The sequence below is a fragment of the Watersipora subatra genome, chromosome 9 (genome assembly GCF_963576615.1).
Source record: "Watersipora subatra chromosome 9, tzWatSuba1.1, whole genome shotgun sequence".
Taxonomy (NCBI): Eukaryota; Metazoa; Bryozoa; class Gymnolaemata; order Cheilostomatida; family Watersiporidae; genus Watersipora; species Watersipora subatra.
In genome coordinates this window covers 52,399,011-52,413,637 of record NC_088716.1, presented here as the reverse complement: position 1 = coordinate 52,413,637, position 14,627 = coordinate 52,399,011, and the positions used below count along the sequence as shown (strand labels likewise).

Below are 14,627 nucleotides of genomic sequence, written 5' to 3'. Positions count from 1 at the left end.
CAAATCCAAATGGTTTAGTTGGTCAGTCTCAAGGGTTTGGTGGAGTTCTCTCACAGGCAACAGCAGAAGTCACACTGTTTTGCAAAGTCTGGTTTTTATGAAAATATATGTAATTATAGTTGTGAGCTTATGTAATATATTAGCTATATTATCTGAACACAGTGATGCTAATGCAAAGTTTATTCTGTGCAGCAGTAAAACATATGTCTGCTTTGAATGGGAAAAAAACGTATTGTATTTTTCAATAAATTATAATACTGATAATAATAATAATAATAATGGTGGTTCGGTGAAAGCGTATATGAAACTGGGGGATCAGTACATTCAACAAAGTTGAAAATCACTGCCATAAATATTTATAAACTCAGAAAAATCTGTTCAAATTATCAAACAGGTTTTAAAGACAGATTGGGTTTTTACTAAAAACAGTTAACAGTATCATACGCTGGAACAAGGCATGCCGATACCAATTGAAAAAACAATGTGTAAACACCTAGATGATATTCTATTCATGGAACATTCAAAGAACAGCCTCATCTCTACATGGTCTAAGTACATGCAGTTGCATTACTTAGATGAATAGAATGACGAAGTCTATGGGTGTTAATAAAAGGATGTTTCTTAATAAAAACAAAATATGCTTTGTGCTGGTTTCAAGCGATTAATTAATTTAAAAAAGGACTGTAAACTTTGGATATTTTTGAATCAACAATAGGATTTGTTCGATTAGAGTATGTTATAAGGCACTTGCTATATTGGTCGAACCTAGTCAAATTTAGGTATGAATGGCATGCACTCTGTCTTTATTAAAAGATAAAAAGCTCTAGATTTGAGTCTAAGTTAAAAAAGGATTGCAATATTATAAGCTTCAACAGAAGCAAAGAAATTAAAAAAAAAGACAAACAGCAACCAAAAACAAGGTTATAGATGTCAATGGCATCATCCACTGGAAAAAAATCAAACAAGTTTCCTACAGTCAAGATCAAGACAAAATTTAAAGACGGTTGCTTAGGTATATTCGCTTTTTATAGACTTGACAGCATTACTTTTTAATGCCATGTCATAACTCTCTTTCTAAAGAGGATGGATGCATGTCTAACGCTTCACTAATCACTCTGGTTCGATGCGCTTAGTATTGTTCATATAGGGGTCTGTTTTGTACTCAACTTATCTGTAGGAAAAATACAAAAATACCTTGTAGATCATTAACACAGCTAGTCTATATATATAAATCTCAGTGTTTGCCATTTGTCATTTGTCTTCCGCATGCCCAGTTAGAGCCGTAAGGTTTTAGGAACGAAAAGATCCATGTTGGGCTAGGTTTGAATTTAAAATCTCTAGCTCGGCAAACAAATGTACTATCCATTTCACTATGCGTCCAACTAGCTATACGAATGATTAACTGTGCATATACTTATATACTTACATATACTTATATATGTCAAAATATGCGCCAAAAATACTATTGGTTTTTATTAGCACAATTGAACATCATGATTGCATGAAAGATCATGAGGTGTAATGATTATAATCACACTTACTAGCACAAGCTGGCTTCAGACAACCAGTCATGGCTCTTATCATAGTAAAAAATAATACTAGCTTAAGTTACTAGCTTAAGTTACCCAAACCTATTCGGTAATCATTGTATTATCCATGCAACACTGAGCATTCAACTAGTGAATAATAAAATAAAGATTCAGGTAGTAGAAACTAGTAAAACCTACAACTACCATATAACAACTTCATCGCAGTAATTTAAATATATCGACATTGGATTAGGAGAAAAGTTGTTAAAGCAGTGGTCAGCAAATTGATAGGCAGATATGGTGAGAATACAGAATTAAATGTTTGATTCTATTCACATAGCTGATTAGGTAACCTGTAATACACAACCTTATTACTGATTAGGTAATCTGTAGTATATAACCTTATTACTGATTAGGTAACCTGTAGTATATAACCTTATTATTGATTAGGTAACCTGTAGTATATAAACTTATTACTGATTAGGTAATCTGTAGAATATAACCTTATTACTGATTAGGTAACCTGTAGTACATAACCTTATTACTGATTAGGTAACCTGTAGTATATAACCTTAGTACTGAATAGGTAATCTGTAGTATATAACCATATTACTGATTAGGTAACCTGTAGTATATAACCTTATTACTGATTAGGTAACCTGTAGTACATAACCTTATTACTGATTAGGTAACCTGTAGTATAAAACCTTATTACTGATTAGGTAACCTGTAGCACATAAACTTACTACTGATTAGGTAACCTGTAGTACATAACCTAATTACTGATTAGGTAACCTCTAGCATTGAACCTCATTACTGATATTTAACTTTATTACCTTATTACATGAGTAATGAGTACATGAGTACATGAGTTATGATCACATGAGTCATGAGCACATGAGTACATGTAGTACTAATCGTCCTATTTCACACTTGTGTGTTCAAGATTTTAAGCTACAGAAAAACATGATTCAAATATTGTAAAGGAAACTGATGGTTCCCTAAACTCTCCACAAGACAGTCAGGCAATAACACTGATTGTTAAACTTCAACAATATATGTATATACAGGAGATCGAGCGCTACGGCCCTAATCACGAATCTCCGCCGTAACACTATGTTAATTTTTTGTACAGCCTTTTCATGCTGTCGGTATTTAGTTTACTGTTTAATAGGCGAAAGAATATATCAACATATAAATATATATATATAAATATGTTATTGTTAGAAACACTAGTTTTATGAAAAGAAAATAGAAGAAGAGAACTCAACATAATATGTATAGAATCAAGTACGCTATAAGTTATAAAGAATACTTAGCTGTTGGTCTAATCGCTACAAATTTATTACAAACATATAGATCTGCTCTTATCCGGTGATAACATATTCTAGCCCATTGAAATGACAAAATATCTCAACTTACTGCAGGCTATATTGCCAGTGGTACTGACACCTGGATCTAATTGTAAGGGGCACGAGTATTATTTACATGTAGATGGCTGGCAAAGAGCTGACAGTCTAATGACAATGGCAAATATGGTAGTCAGCATTACCAAGATTATAAAACAAATTTTCAAAATAGACCGTAATCCAACAGCCAAAATGTCTAATAAGTTGGGCAGTGCTGTCATTTCCACTGCTAACTTATGTACGTGTAAACACAGCTAAAATGATGAAAAATAATATATTTAATAGTTCAAATAGTAACGAATTGACTATTACTTTGTATCTAGTCTTGTTTAATCATTTGCCCATTATCACTATAATCTAGAGTCAAACTTGGCCAGTAAATCATCCGCCCAATAATATTTTATCTACATTGGTTACCTAAATATGATGAGAATACTTGAAAAATATTAATGATTTCCACATTTACTTAGATTAAAATGAAGTTGGCAATGAGCCAATGCAATGATTGTATAACTTTCTCCAGGAGATTAAATAATGTTTGTGAGTGTTACCATGGTTATTCAGCCAAGCTACAAGACCAAGACACGTGAGTTCAGAGGTCATTGTGATTCAAACCACGAGTTGAAGCTCACTCAAAATAGTGTTATAATACTGCCTCAGCTGTTATATCAAATTAAAGATTAACAAAGTATATCAAGTTACTTTATATAATAACAGTAAATGATAAAAAACTAACATTAAATAAAAACAGTAAATAAAAAAAGAACATACCACACAGGCAGCGGCAGCAAAACTACTAACTTGAGCTGTTGTAAGACAAACACTGAGTGACTTCAACATACCATCTAGATACTAACAGGTAAATTAAATATGTTATTAACTAAGACTTCCAGCAATGAACTTGCTGCTGATTGGCTATATAACAGTCAGAATTCTGATGGTAGAAACTGAGTTGCAAAATAAAGATAAACTAGTCAAAGCAGCAACATAGATCCGAACTATAGAGCTAAACAAGAATCTATGTAGCTGGTATAATTGTGACTCAACTGGCCTTGGCAGATATGACATATAAAAATAATATCTTTTTAGAGATTACAGTTATAAAACAGGAGTCATCAAATTTACAGAAATAGTTTGTTGACACAAATGAGTCACGATATTAATCTTCTACTTCAAACAGGCTCTGAAAACACATGTGACCACACCTGACTAGCTATGCGTAAATAAACGTCTTTGTCATTTCACCTTAACTGCGCTATCATTAGGTGTAAATGACAGATAATAATAAAATGTTGCAAAAAAAGAATACACACAGAGCTTTTCAAGTAATTAACCTCGCACTATACAGAATGAAAATTAACTGGGATATTCAATGTTTCATTTTAGTTTACATCCTCTTTCACCTATAATTTATAATATAGAAGAAATATTGTGCTTTTATATTATATAAATATCACTAGAAAATGCAGTTTGTCATAACCTCCAATAATCTGATTAATAGCATCTTGTAAATCAGTAGAAAGAGAATCAAACACAAGCAATTATAAAGAGTATAAAACTAGTTATTAAATAGAAAAGCTATGAATGAATTAAAAAAGTAGAAGTGTATATAATTAGACCTACATTCAAATTGAATCAGATCCAAGTTTATAAGGGAAATAGATAAGTGAAAAGAGAGAACAACTCACGTGAGTATTATTGCTGTCCATATCTAAGACTGTCAGCGTTATAACACTATTCATTGCATCTGTAAACTTTCCATTGACAAGCTGCAGGTATTATACCAGTATGAAGTGCTTCATTTCCACATAGACATCAAATTTCTATAGAATGAGCCATAGACATCGATTTACAATATAATGAGCCATAGACATCAAGTTACAATAGAATGAGCCATAGACATCAACTCACAATAGAAAGGGCCATAGACATCAACTTACAAAAGAATGAGCCATAGTCATCAAATTACAATAGAATGAGCCATATAAATTGTGTGTATAAGAAATGTCATTGTTTATGAATACTGAGGCTTACGCCTACCACAACATGTTTAACTTGACTATGGCAACTTTTTAAACATGAAAAATTCTTGAAGAGAGATGCCTGTAATGCTCCTTTGACAGGCAGACTAAACACTTCTAATTACCACGTAATGATATTATGGTTTTTCATTAATATCTTTATTTGTCAATTTTGATTTCAATGTTGATTGTTAGTTTTTTAAAGATGATGAAACCTCCCAGAGAAAGAGGTAATGCAAATTGGTAGAGCCTCACCTATTTTACAGATGTACAACTTGTATGGTCAAGTATCTTAGTAAACTATCATGAAAGTTGGCAGCATTTCACCTATTCACACGACTGATTTATAGTGAGTAGCTCCTTGAGTAGTTCCAGCTAAATAAAATATGAGCCTATCATCTCATGCAATAGCATGCAGACATTGTGATTGGTACAGAAAACACATTAACCTTTATGCACTTAGCCTGCCCGATAGAAATACTATTTTCAACATGAATAGGAGAAATGCTCTGTGTGTTGATCCCTCACAAAGTCATGAGTACATGAGTCATGAGTACATGAGTCATGAGTACATGAGTCATGTAGCACTAATCGTCATAGTTCACGCCTATGTGTGCAAGATTTTAAGCAACCGAAAAACATTATTCAAATATTGTAAAGAAAACTGCTGGTTTCCAGGCAGCAGCAGCAAGACTACTAACTCGAGCTGTTGTAAGACAAACATTGAGTGACTTCAACATACCATCTAATTACTAACAGGTAAATGAGACATGTTATCGACTAAGACCTCCAGCAATGAACTTGCTGCTGATTGGCTATGCAACAGTCAGAGTTCTGATGGTAAAAGCTGAGTTTCAAAATAAAGATATAAATAAGATATTATGTTATCAACTTTATGTTGACCCACCCACTCCTTCGCTAACTGTTGAAGCAATGATGGCAGAATTAAAGGATGATGGTTTGTAAACGAAAAACAATTTTTTCAAAACTCAACACAAAATATTATTGTCAGACAATAACACTGAGTGTTAAGCACCAACAATATATTTAAATAAATAAACATACATAAGCATACGCGTAAGAAAGGCATCCTATCATCTCATGCAATAGCATGAGATGATAAGATTATATCTTATATTTATTTTATTAAAAAATATCCAAATTATGCAGCAATTTTTTTACCATTTCCACCAATATTATCATTTAATTTTATTCTTTTATAGCATGAATAACTCGACCTAAGAGAGCCTTACCAGGGAAAAGGTTACTACCTGAGCAAACCCAATAACCCAAAAGGCCTATGGATAGTGACACAAATCAAGGAAGCATTTGAAAGAAGAGCAATATTTAAAGTGACCGATGCCGGCAGCGTTGATTTCAACATCCTCCATCCCGAATCCAGCAGTCCAAATGAGGATGAGGTCAATCGTCTTGCACACGAGTTGAAGCTGCACTTGGAACCAGCTCGGGACTAACATATCGGTGAGTTACTCAGGTGGAGATGATTAATCCATGTTGAACTTGTTCACATAGACTTTCTAAAGATCCAAACCCTTTTAATCCATGTTGAACTTGTTCACATAAAGTTTTTAAAGATTCAAACGCGTGGCGATTCTGCATGGTGGCTGCGTGGTGGCTGCGTGGTAGCTGTGTTGCGTTCATGACGTCAGTACAACGCCTGTTGTCTTTATTTAATCAAATTTAGTTACATCAAATGAAATTGTTGCAGGAAAGAGAAATTTTCTAGCATCTTTTTTCTTTGCAGAAGATAAATAAAACAGTGTTGCTGTGTGTTTTTGATGTTTTTTTTATCTAAACCATGATAATTTACATTCAGGTCACTCGGGTCATTGTGTCTCAAAATATTTATACAGTACATTATTGGATTCAGACGCCATTTAAGTAAAACCTTTAAAAATTATGTATAAGATAGTATGATGTATATAGAAGTCAGAGTTTATTGTACTTGTTCTGGCACCAGCAGTTCACTTAACAATGTCTGGTACTGGTTCATCTACAGGCCGTGAGAACCTTGCTAGATCATGTGACTGGTACAGAAAACACATTATGCACTTAATCTGTCTGATAAATATACGCTTTTCAACATAAGTAAGATAAATGCTCAGTATGTTGATCTCTCTCGAAGTCATGAGTGCATGAGTCATGTAGCCCTAAACAACAGTGGTTCTTAACCTTTTTTGCCCCATTCCCCCTTTTCCAAACCTAAAGACAGAAATTCCCCCTCCCAACTCCTTCAAATAATGCACTGCAACTGGATAGTGAACTTTATTTACATATATGACTTATATACATATATATAAAAATTGTTTCCTCACCCCGGATACCCCGCATGGGTGGTAAATTCTGCTCTAACTCGAGTCTCCTACCAGAGACCTGGAAGTTTGAGCACTCGCCTCAAGATCTTAGCTGTTCCCAATAGCGCACTTCTCTGTAACTCACCTGAGTTGATTGCTGTTGGTATTTGGGCAAGCCACATTTTATGCGCCGGTGTTATTGCGCCCAGTGCCCCAATGACTACTGGGATTACAGTTGTTCTTACATTCCAGCATTTTTCAATTTCTTCTTCAAGAGGGAGATATTTCTCTACCTTTTTTTTTCTTTGCTGGCTATATTATAGTTATTGGGTACTGCTATATCTATTATAGTAGCCCTCTTGCTCTCCTTGTCTACCACCACTATATCTGGTTGGTTTGCTAGAACACGCTTGTCAGTTTGGATGTAGAAGTCTCAGAGGATCTTAGCCCGGTCATTTTCAATGACCTTACCAGGAGCTTCCCACCAGTGTTGTGGTTTATTAAGGCCATACTCATCACATAAACTTCTATACGCAACACCTGCAACATGATTATGCCGCTCAGTGAATGCGTTTCCTGCTAGCTGCTTGCATCCACTGATGATGTGTTGGATGGTCTCAGATGCATCTTTGCACAGTCTGCATCTAGGATCATCTCTAGTATGATAGATTTTTGTTTGGAGTTGCCTTGTTGGGAGCACTTGTTCCTGGGCTGCCATGATTAGCAACTCTGTATTGGCCGTTAGGTTTCCTTTGTTCAGCCACATATATGTCTGGTGAAGATCGCCAACCTTAGATATTTGTTGGTGGTAAGCACCATGAAGAGGTTTCGTGTGCCAGTCAATTTCCTCATCATCAGGGCGTAGGTCCGTTGGAAGAGCAGCCGATTGAAATTCAGCTAGCAACTTATCTGAAGTGGCCATGGAGGCTGCATATGCTTTGATGCTTTGCTCCTCCTCTTTCACTGTCTGCTGAACACTTTTGAGTCCCCTACCGCCATCTTTCCTATCAAGATACAATCTAGTAGTATCAGATTTAGGGTGGAGTGCTCCATGCATGGTCAGCAGTTTACGAGTTGCTATATCTGTTTCTTTGATGGCTTCCTCAGTCCACTTTATTATGCCTGCTGAAAATCTTATTACTGGCAGTGCGTAGGTATTTATTGCCATGATTTGGTTCTTGGCATTGAGCTGGCTCTGTAAGACCTGCCGAAAGTGTTTCTTGTATTCGGTAATGGCTTTGTGACGTTCCTCGGCTTCGTGGCTGATGCTGCTTTGCATGATCCCCAAGTACTTGTACCCTTCTTCTATATCTTTGATGGTACCATTTGGCATTCTTAGGCTATCTGTGAGCATAGAATGGCCTTTCTTAAGAATTAGCCTTCCACATTTCTCAATACTGAAGGTCATTCCGATGTCCTTGCTGTATACCTGAGTGAGGTGTATTAGCGAATCAATGTCCCTTTCTTTGTTAGCGTACAGCTTGATGTCATCCATGTAGAAGAGGTGGTTTATCTTGGTGCCACTCTTAAACTGGTACCCATATTGAGTCTTCTCCAGCATATTGCTTAGAGGGTGTAAGCATATGCAGAAGAGCAGCGGTGATAAGGAGTCACCTTGATAGATGCCTCGCTTAATTTTTACACTCGCCAGCTTTTTGCCATTAGCCTCCAGTTCCGTCTTCCATTTAGCCATTGACATCTTGATGAATGCCACAAGAGCAGGGTGAACATTGTACATACTGAGGCACTCAAGTATCCAACTATGGGGAATTGAGTCATAGGCCTTTTTGTAGTCAATCCAAGCCATGGCAAGATTAGTTTGCCTTCTCCTGCTGTCTTGACAGACCGTCCAATCCACCAGTAACTGATGTTTGGCTCCTCGGGTGTTGCGCCCAATTCCTTTCTGAGCATTGGTCATATAGTGACTCATGTGCTCTTCCAGTTTGTCTGCAACTATCACTGAGATCAGTTTTCAGGTGGTGGGCAAGCACATTATTGGTCGATAGTTTTTGGGAATTGGCCTTGCTTTGGATCTTTTATCAGAAGTACAGTTCGTCCTTTGGTCAGCCATTCCGGATGGTCACCTTGTTTTATTAGGCATTCCATCTGCTTAGCCATTCTAGTGTGAAGTGATGTCAACTTCTTTAACCAGAAGGCTTGAATCATGTCATGTCCAGGTGCTGCCCAGTTCTTCATACGCTGCACTCTGCACTTGATGTCCTCTTCGCTGATGGTGAGTCCTTGCTGAACCATAGTGTGTTGATGGCTCTCTTTAAGCCTCTTCAGCCAATTTGCAGTGGTATTATGAGTAGTCTCTTTCTCCCAGATGTCCTTCCAGAACTTTGAAGTGCTAGATCGGGGAGGCTCAAACATTGGCCTCTGCAATTCACCTTTGAACTGGGAATACACTCTAGATGGATTATTGACGAACAGTTTGTTCATTCTCTTGTTATCCCGCTCTTTGGTGTACCGCTTCAGTCGTGCCGAGAGTGCTACTAGCTGCTGTTTGGCAGATTCTAGAACTTCTATTGTGGCTTCCCTTTTTGGACGCTCCAAACTGTGGTTAGATCTCTCCCTGAGCCTACTAACTTTCTTGCGCAAGTCCTTGATCTTATTTTGTAGCCTCAGCTGCCAGGATGGAACGGCTTGAAGCCTTGTTGGCAGTGGCTTAATACCCATCTCCTCCAAGATGACGGTTGCTGTACTGTAGATTAGGGCATTAGTCTCACTGATTGATCCCGTTGAGGTCGACTCCAGTGCCAAGTTAATGTCTTCTAACAGCTTTTTAGGTATGGCCTTGCTAACTTTTCGTAGTGGTACCCTGCTTCCATAATCATTAGCAGCTAGCATCTTGTTAATGATATTTTCCGCAAGCTCTTTAACCCTTGGGTCAAGGTCCAAGTGCATGTCTTCTTCAACCCGTGAGTCAACACATGATTGTGTATGTGTGACAGTGTGTGTTGATATGCACTTCTTGTTGGTCGAGGTTACCTGGGTGAACTGATCCCTAATTTTATCTACCTCAAGTTCCGATATGAGATGTTATGTTACTCCTCTGAGCTACAAGTTGCTTAGTGGTTAGTGGCAATTCAGGGCGCATGTTTATCCACAGTTGACGCATCCTTCCCATGTACCCCCACTTTTGAGGTTCACTCATAAAGTAGCACTGCATGAGGTCCATGTTATCAGTCCGAGTCCATTTCATCCGTTTTGAACCAGTAGCCCATTTTTCACTGCCTTGTCCTGGTTCAGCTACAGGCAGCGCGGACCTTGTTTGACCGGGCGACGTCCGAGCCGGCATGGCTTTGGTAATTGCACTCATCATAGAGTTTGTAGACATTATACAAGCAAGGGTCTTGTCTAAGGACCACCAGAAAAGTGCAGTTGTTGGGGTTTGAATCGAGGACCTAATGATCACGGTCCCGATACCTTACCAACTGCCCTATATATAATATATATATACATGTAATACATGTATATATATATATATATATATATATATATATATATATATATATATATATATATATATATATATATATATATATATATATATATATGTATATATGCATTTATTACAGTCATATTTACATAGAATATTAAAAACGAATGTATATTGAAACTCAATATATCTATCATTGTAAAACAGTCAGCAGACTAATACGATTTCTGTGTTTGTTTGGAGCTGACCAGAATTTTGATGTTAGGAGTTGATGTAGATAGGGCACACCGTAGGTCAGCTTCTACTTCCAGACGATTTCTAGACTTGCTTTTTAAGGTTGGCATTGCTGAAAATGCTGACTAGCAAAGATATGTGGAAGCAAATGGTATGAGCATCTTGAAAGCGGCCAGGCTTACGTTGGGATACAATCTTTGGGCCTGAACCCAAAAGTGCTCTATTGATAGCTCTTTGAAGTCATCTTTTAATGCAGAGTTGTTTGTCTGCTCCAAAAACTCCTCCTGAAGCTGTTCCGGAATCTCGTGGACATTGCGCCTGAAAGGGTCTTGGGTCAGGCTCATCAATCGCTCTGTCCTAGGATCTAACTTTGGAAAATATCTCTCAAACTCTGCCATCAAGCTGTTCAAGTGATGCTTTATGTCGGTTAGCAAAGAAGCGGAATGAGCTTTCTTGTCAACCAATGAATGCAGAACTGGAAATGAAACTCTTACATTCCCAGTAGCCAGTCTTTCCACCCAGAGTTTGAGCTTGTCCTTGAATGCATTGATACTATCAGTTACATTCAACACCATTTCTGTCTCTACCTTGCATCTTTGTGTTCACTTCATTGATTGAACCAAAGATGTCAACTAGGTAAGCAAGACACTGATGGAAGCCTTCTACCTGCATTGAAGCCAGTAGTTTGAGTTTGTTATGAGTTTTCAAGAACTCATTGACCTCTGCTCGTAGAGTGAAGAAACGCAGAAGCATGTTACACTTTGATAACTATCGAACTTTGGTGTGGAACAATAGTGATGAGTGCACAGCATCCATATCTTCGCATAACCTGTGGAAGAGACGTGTTTGCAAGGCAGAGCCTTTGATAAAGTTTACTACTTTAATCACTGAAGAAAGGTGTTCCTGCAATCCTTTGGGAAGAGTTTTTGCTGCTAGCGCTTGTCTGTGAATGAAGCAATGGGTGCTCACCACTAAAGGGTTCTTTTCTTTTACCAACTGTGAAAGCATGGCTGGAGCACCATCAGTGCAAACTCCAATTAGTTTCTCCCAGTCCAGATGTTCTTTGCTGAAGAAGTCGAAAACCAGGTTCATAAAATCAGCAGCTGTGGTGGTCGCTGTTAGAGGACTGCAGAACAGAAATTCTTCCTCAATTGTCTCTCTGTGTACATAGCCTGCAAACACCATCAGCTGTGAAAGGCTAGCAACATCTGTGGACTCATCAAGTTGAATGGCAAACATGGAAGACGACTTGATCTTTTCAATTACTTGCCTCTTTATGTCTGCAGACGTCATTGATCCTCGATTTCACTGTGCTGTCTGAGAGGGATAAATCAGCTATCTTTTGAGTGACTGTGTCTCTGAGAATAATCTTAGTACACTCCAGCAGACAAAGTTTAACTAATGTTTCACCAATGGTGTGTGGCTTCTTATCTCTGGCGATACGGTAAGACAGAGCATAGGATGCCTCAGTAATGGCCTGTAGCTGGATATGAAAGCTGCCAGTGGAACCCAGCTTTGCCCGCTTGAGTTCTCTCTCTTTAGCTTCAAAGAACGGCTTTGACTTATTCATGTGTTCTGCATGTTTATTTCTGAAGTGTTGCTTAAGTTGATGTGGTTTCATGGAGTTGTTAGCGACCACTTTCATGCACAAGACACATGTGGTACTTCGATGCCGCTTTTAATCATAAAAGTGAATCCATAGTTAAAGTAAGAATCATCATATGTTCGTCTTTTTGTCTTTGACATTTCTAACACCTACAATATAGGATATGCAATCAAAGTATTTGAATACGTTCAATATCTACATGAGCAAAACATCATACATATGTTAGGCTACAGAGCAAATTGTCAAAACGTTATACGTTTATGCAAACCAAATCGGTAACTGAACAATTAATATTGCAGGTATGTATATGCATGTAGTGTAGCAATCCTTACCTTTTCCACAGTTTTAGATCTTGGCTTTGTTGAAACTACTGAAATTCTTTCAGTCCTCACTGCCCTTTATATAAGAAAAATTGGTGCCACGGAAATCCCCTTTGGCAAACTGCCAAATTCCTCCCCCTAAAATCCCAAAAGTCCCCCTGGGGGGAATTCTCCCTGGTTAAGAACCACTAGAATAGACCAACAGCTAAGTATTCTTTATGATTTATAATTTTTAGCGTACTTGATTCTATACATAGTATGTTGAGCGCTCTTTCTCTATTTTTTTCATGAAACTAGTGTTTCTAACAATAATATATATATATATATATATTTATTTGTTGATATATTCTTTCACCTATTAAACAGTAAACTAAATACCGACAGAATGAAAAGGCTGTACAAAAATTAACATAATGTTACAGCAGAGGGCTGTGACCAGGTCTGTAGCGCTTGATCACCTGGCCGCCACGGTCACCACGATCACCTGGCCACCGCTTAAGAACCACTGCTCTACAAAATAGGCAGGCAATAACACTGAGTGTTAAACTTCAACAATATATATTTAATAGAATAAATATACATCAGCACCAGTAGCACCATATCATTTACCAGTAAGACTGGTAATAAACCATATGCAAAAACGCAGAGTGTATGAGTAGACAACTCCGCTCCAATGATCGTTTCGTGCTCCTTTCATATCTTTTTTTAGGCTCTGCCCACTTTTTTTTGGTTTTATGTTTGATCTTCTAGTACGGTCTCCTCAGTCGTTCGGGCGCTCTTAACAGTGACCGCGCCTTATCCTGTGACCGGAAAACTCAGCCCTGTGACCGTGGCGGCCAGGTGATCAAATGCCACAGACCTGGTCACGGCTCTCCGCCGTAACACAATGTTAATTTTTTGTACAGCCTTTTCATTCTGTCAGTATTTAGTTTACTGTTTAATAGGTGAAAGAATATATCAACATATAAATATATATATAAATATATTATTGTTAGAAACACTAGTCTCATGTAAAAATAGAAGAAGAGCACTCAACATACTATGTATAGAATCAAGTACGCTATAAGTCATAAAGAATACTTAGCTGTTGGTCTATTCGCTACAATTTTGTTGCAAACATATAGATCTGCTCTCATCAGATGATAATATATTCTAGCCCATTGGAATGACAAAATACACTGCCAGTCTCTATTTATATATAGTCAAAATACTCGTAATTATAGTCAACATATAAATATACATGTATATATAAATATGTTATTGCTAGAAACACTAGTTTCATGAAAATTATATATATAATTATATTATTGCTAGAAACATTAGTTTTTTGTCGAAAAATAGAGAAAGAGCACTCAACACACTATGTATAGAATCAAGTACGCTATAAATTATAAAGAATACTTAGCTGTTGGTCTATTCACTACAATTTTGTTACAAACATATAGATCTAATCTTATCAGGTGATAACCTATTTTAGCTCACTGGAATGACAAAATATCTAAACTTACTGCAGGCTATATAGCCAGTGGTACTGACACCTGGATCTAATTGTAAGGGGCACGAGTATTATTTACATGTAGATGGCTGGCAAAGAGCTGACAGTCTAATGACAATGGCAAATATGGTAGTCAGCATTACCAAGATTATAAAACAAATTTTCAAAATAGACCGTAATCCAACAGCCAAAATGTCTAATAAGTTGGGCAGTGCTGTCATTTCCACTGCTAACTTATGTACGTGTAAACACAGCT

The 14,627-nt window shown here is 37.1% G+C and overlaps 2 protein-coding genes across 2 annotated transcripts; both read right to left on the bottom strand.

Annotated features, from left to right (window-relative positions):
* Nucleotides 1-11,075: 11,075 nt before the first annotated feature.
* On the bottom strand, nucleotides 11,076-11,525 carry LOC137405191 (protein FAM200B-like). Its single transcript, XM_068091420.1, has one exon. The coding sequence runs from the start codon at nucleotides 11,523-11,525 to the stop codon at nucleotides 11,076-11,078; it is 450 nt and encodes a 149-aa protein (XP_067947521.1).
* Nucleotides 11,526-11,718: 193 nt separating this feature from the next.
* LOC137405190 (zinc finger BED domain-containing protein 5-like) lies at nucleotides 11,719-12,595 on the bottom strand. The gene is made up of 2 exons (XM_068091417.1): nucleotides 12,217-12,595; nucleotides 11,719-12,122 (listed from the first exon to the last, which is right to left on the bottom strand). The coding sequence occupies exons 1-2, from the start codon at nucleotides 12,593-12,595 to the stop codon at nucleotides 11,719-11,721; spliced, it is 783 nt and encodes a 260-aa protein (XP_067947518.1).
* Nucleotides 12,596-14,627: the final 2,032 nt, after the last annotated feature.

Excerpts from the sequence above, each read along its gene's own strand:
- LOC137405190 (XM_068091417.1), bottom strand. The coding sequence starts at position 12,595 with ATGAAAGTGGTCGCTAACAACTCCATGAAACCACATCAACTTAAGCAA. Across the intron at positions 12,123-12,216 it reads CTGCAGACATAAAGAGGCAA|GCTATGTACACAGAGAGACA; the intron begins GTAATTGAAAAG and ends TGGTGTTTGCAG.
- LOC137405191 (XM_068091420.1), bottom strand. The coding sequence starts at position 11,525 with ATGGTGTTGAATGTAACTGATAGTATCAATGCATTCAAGGACAAGCTC.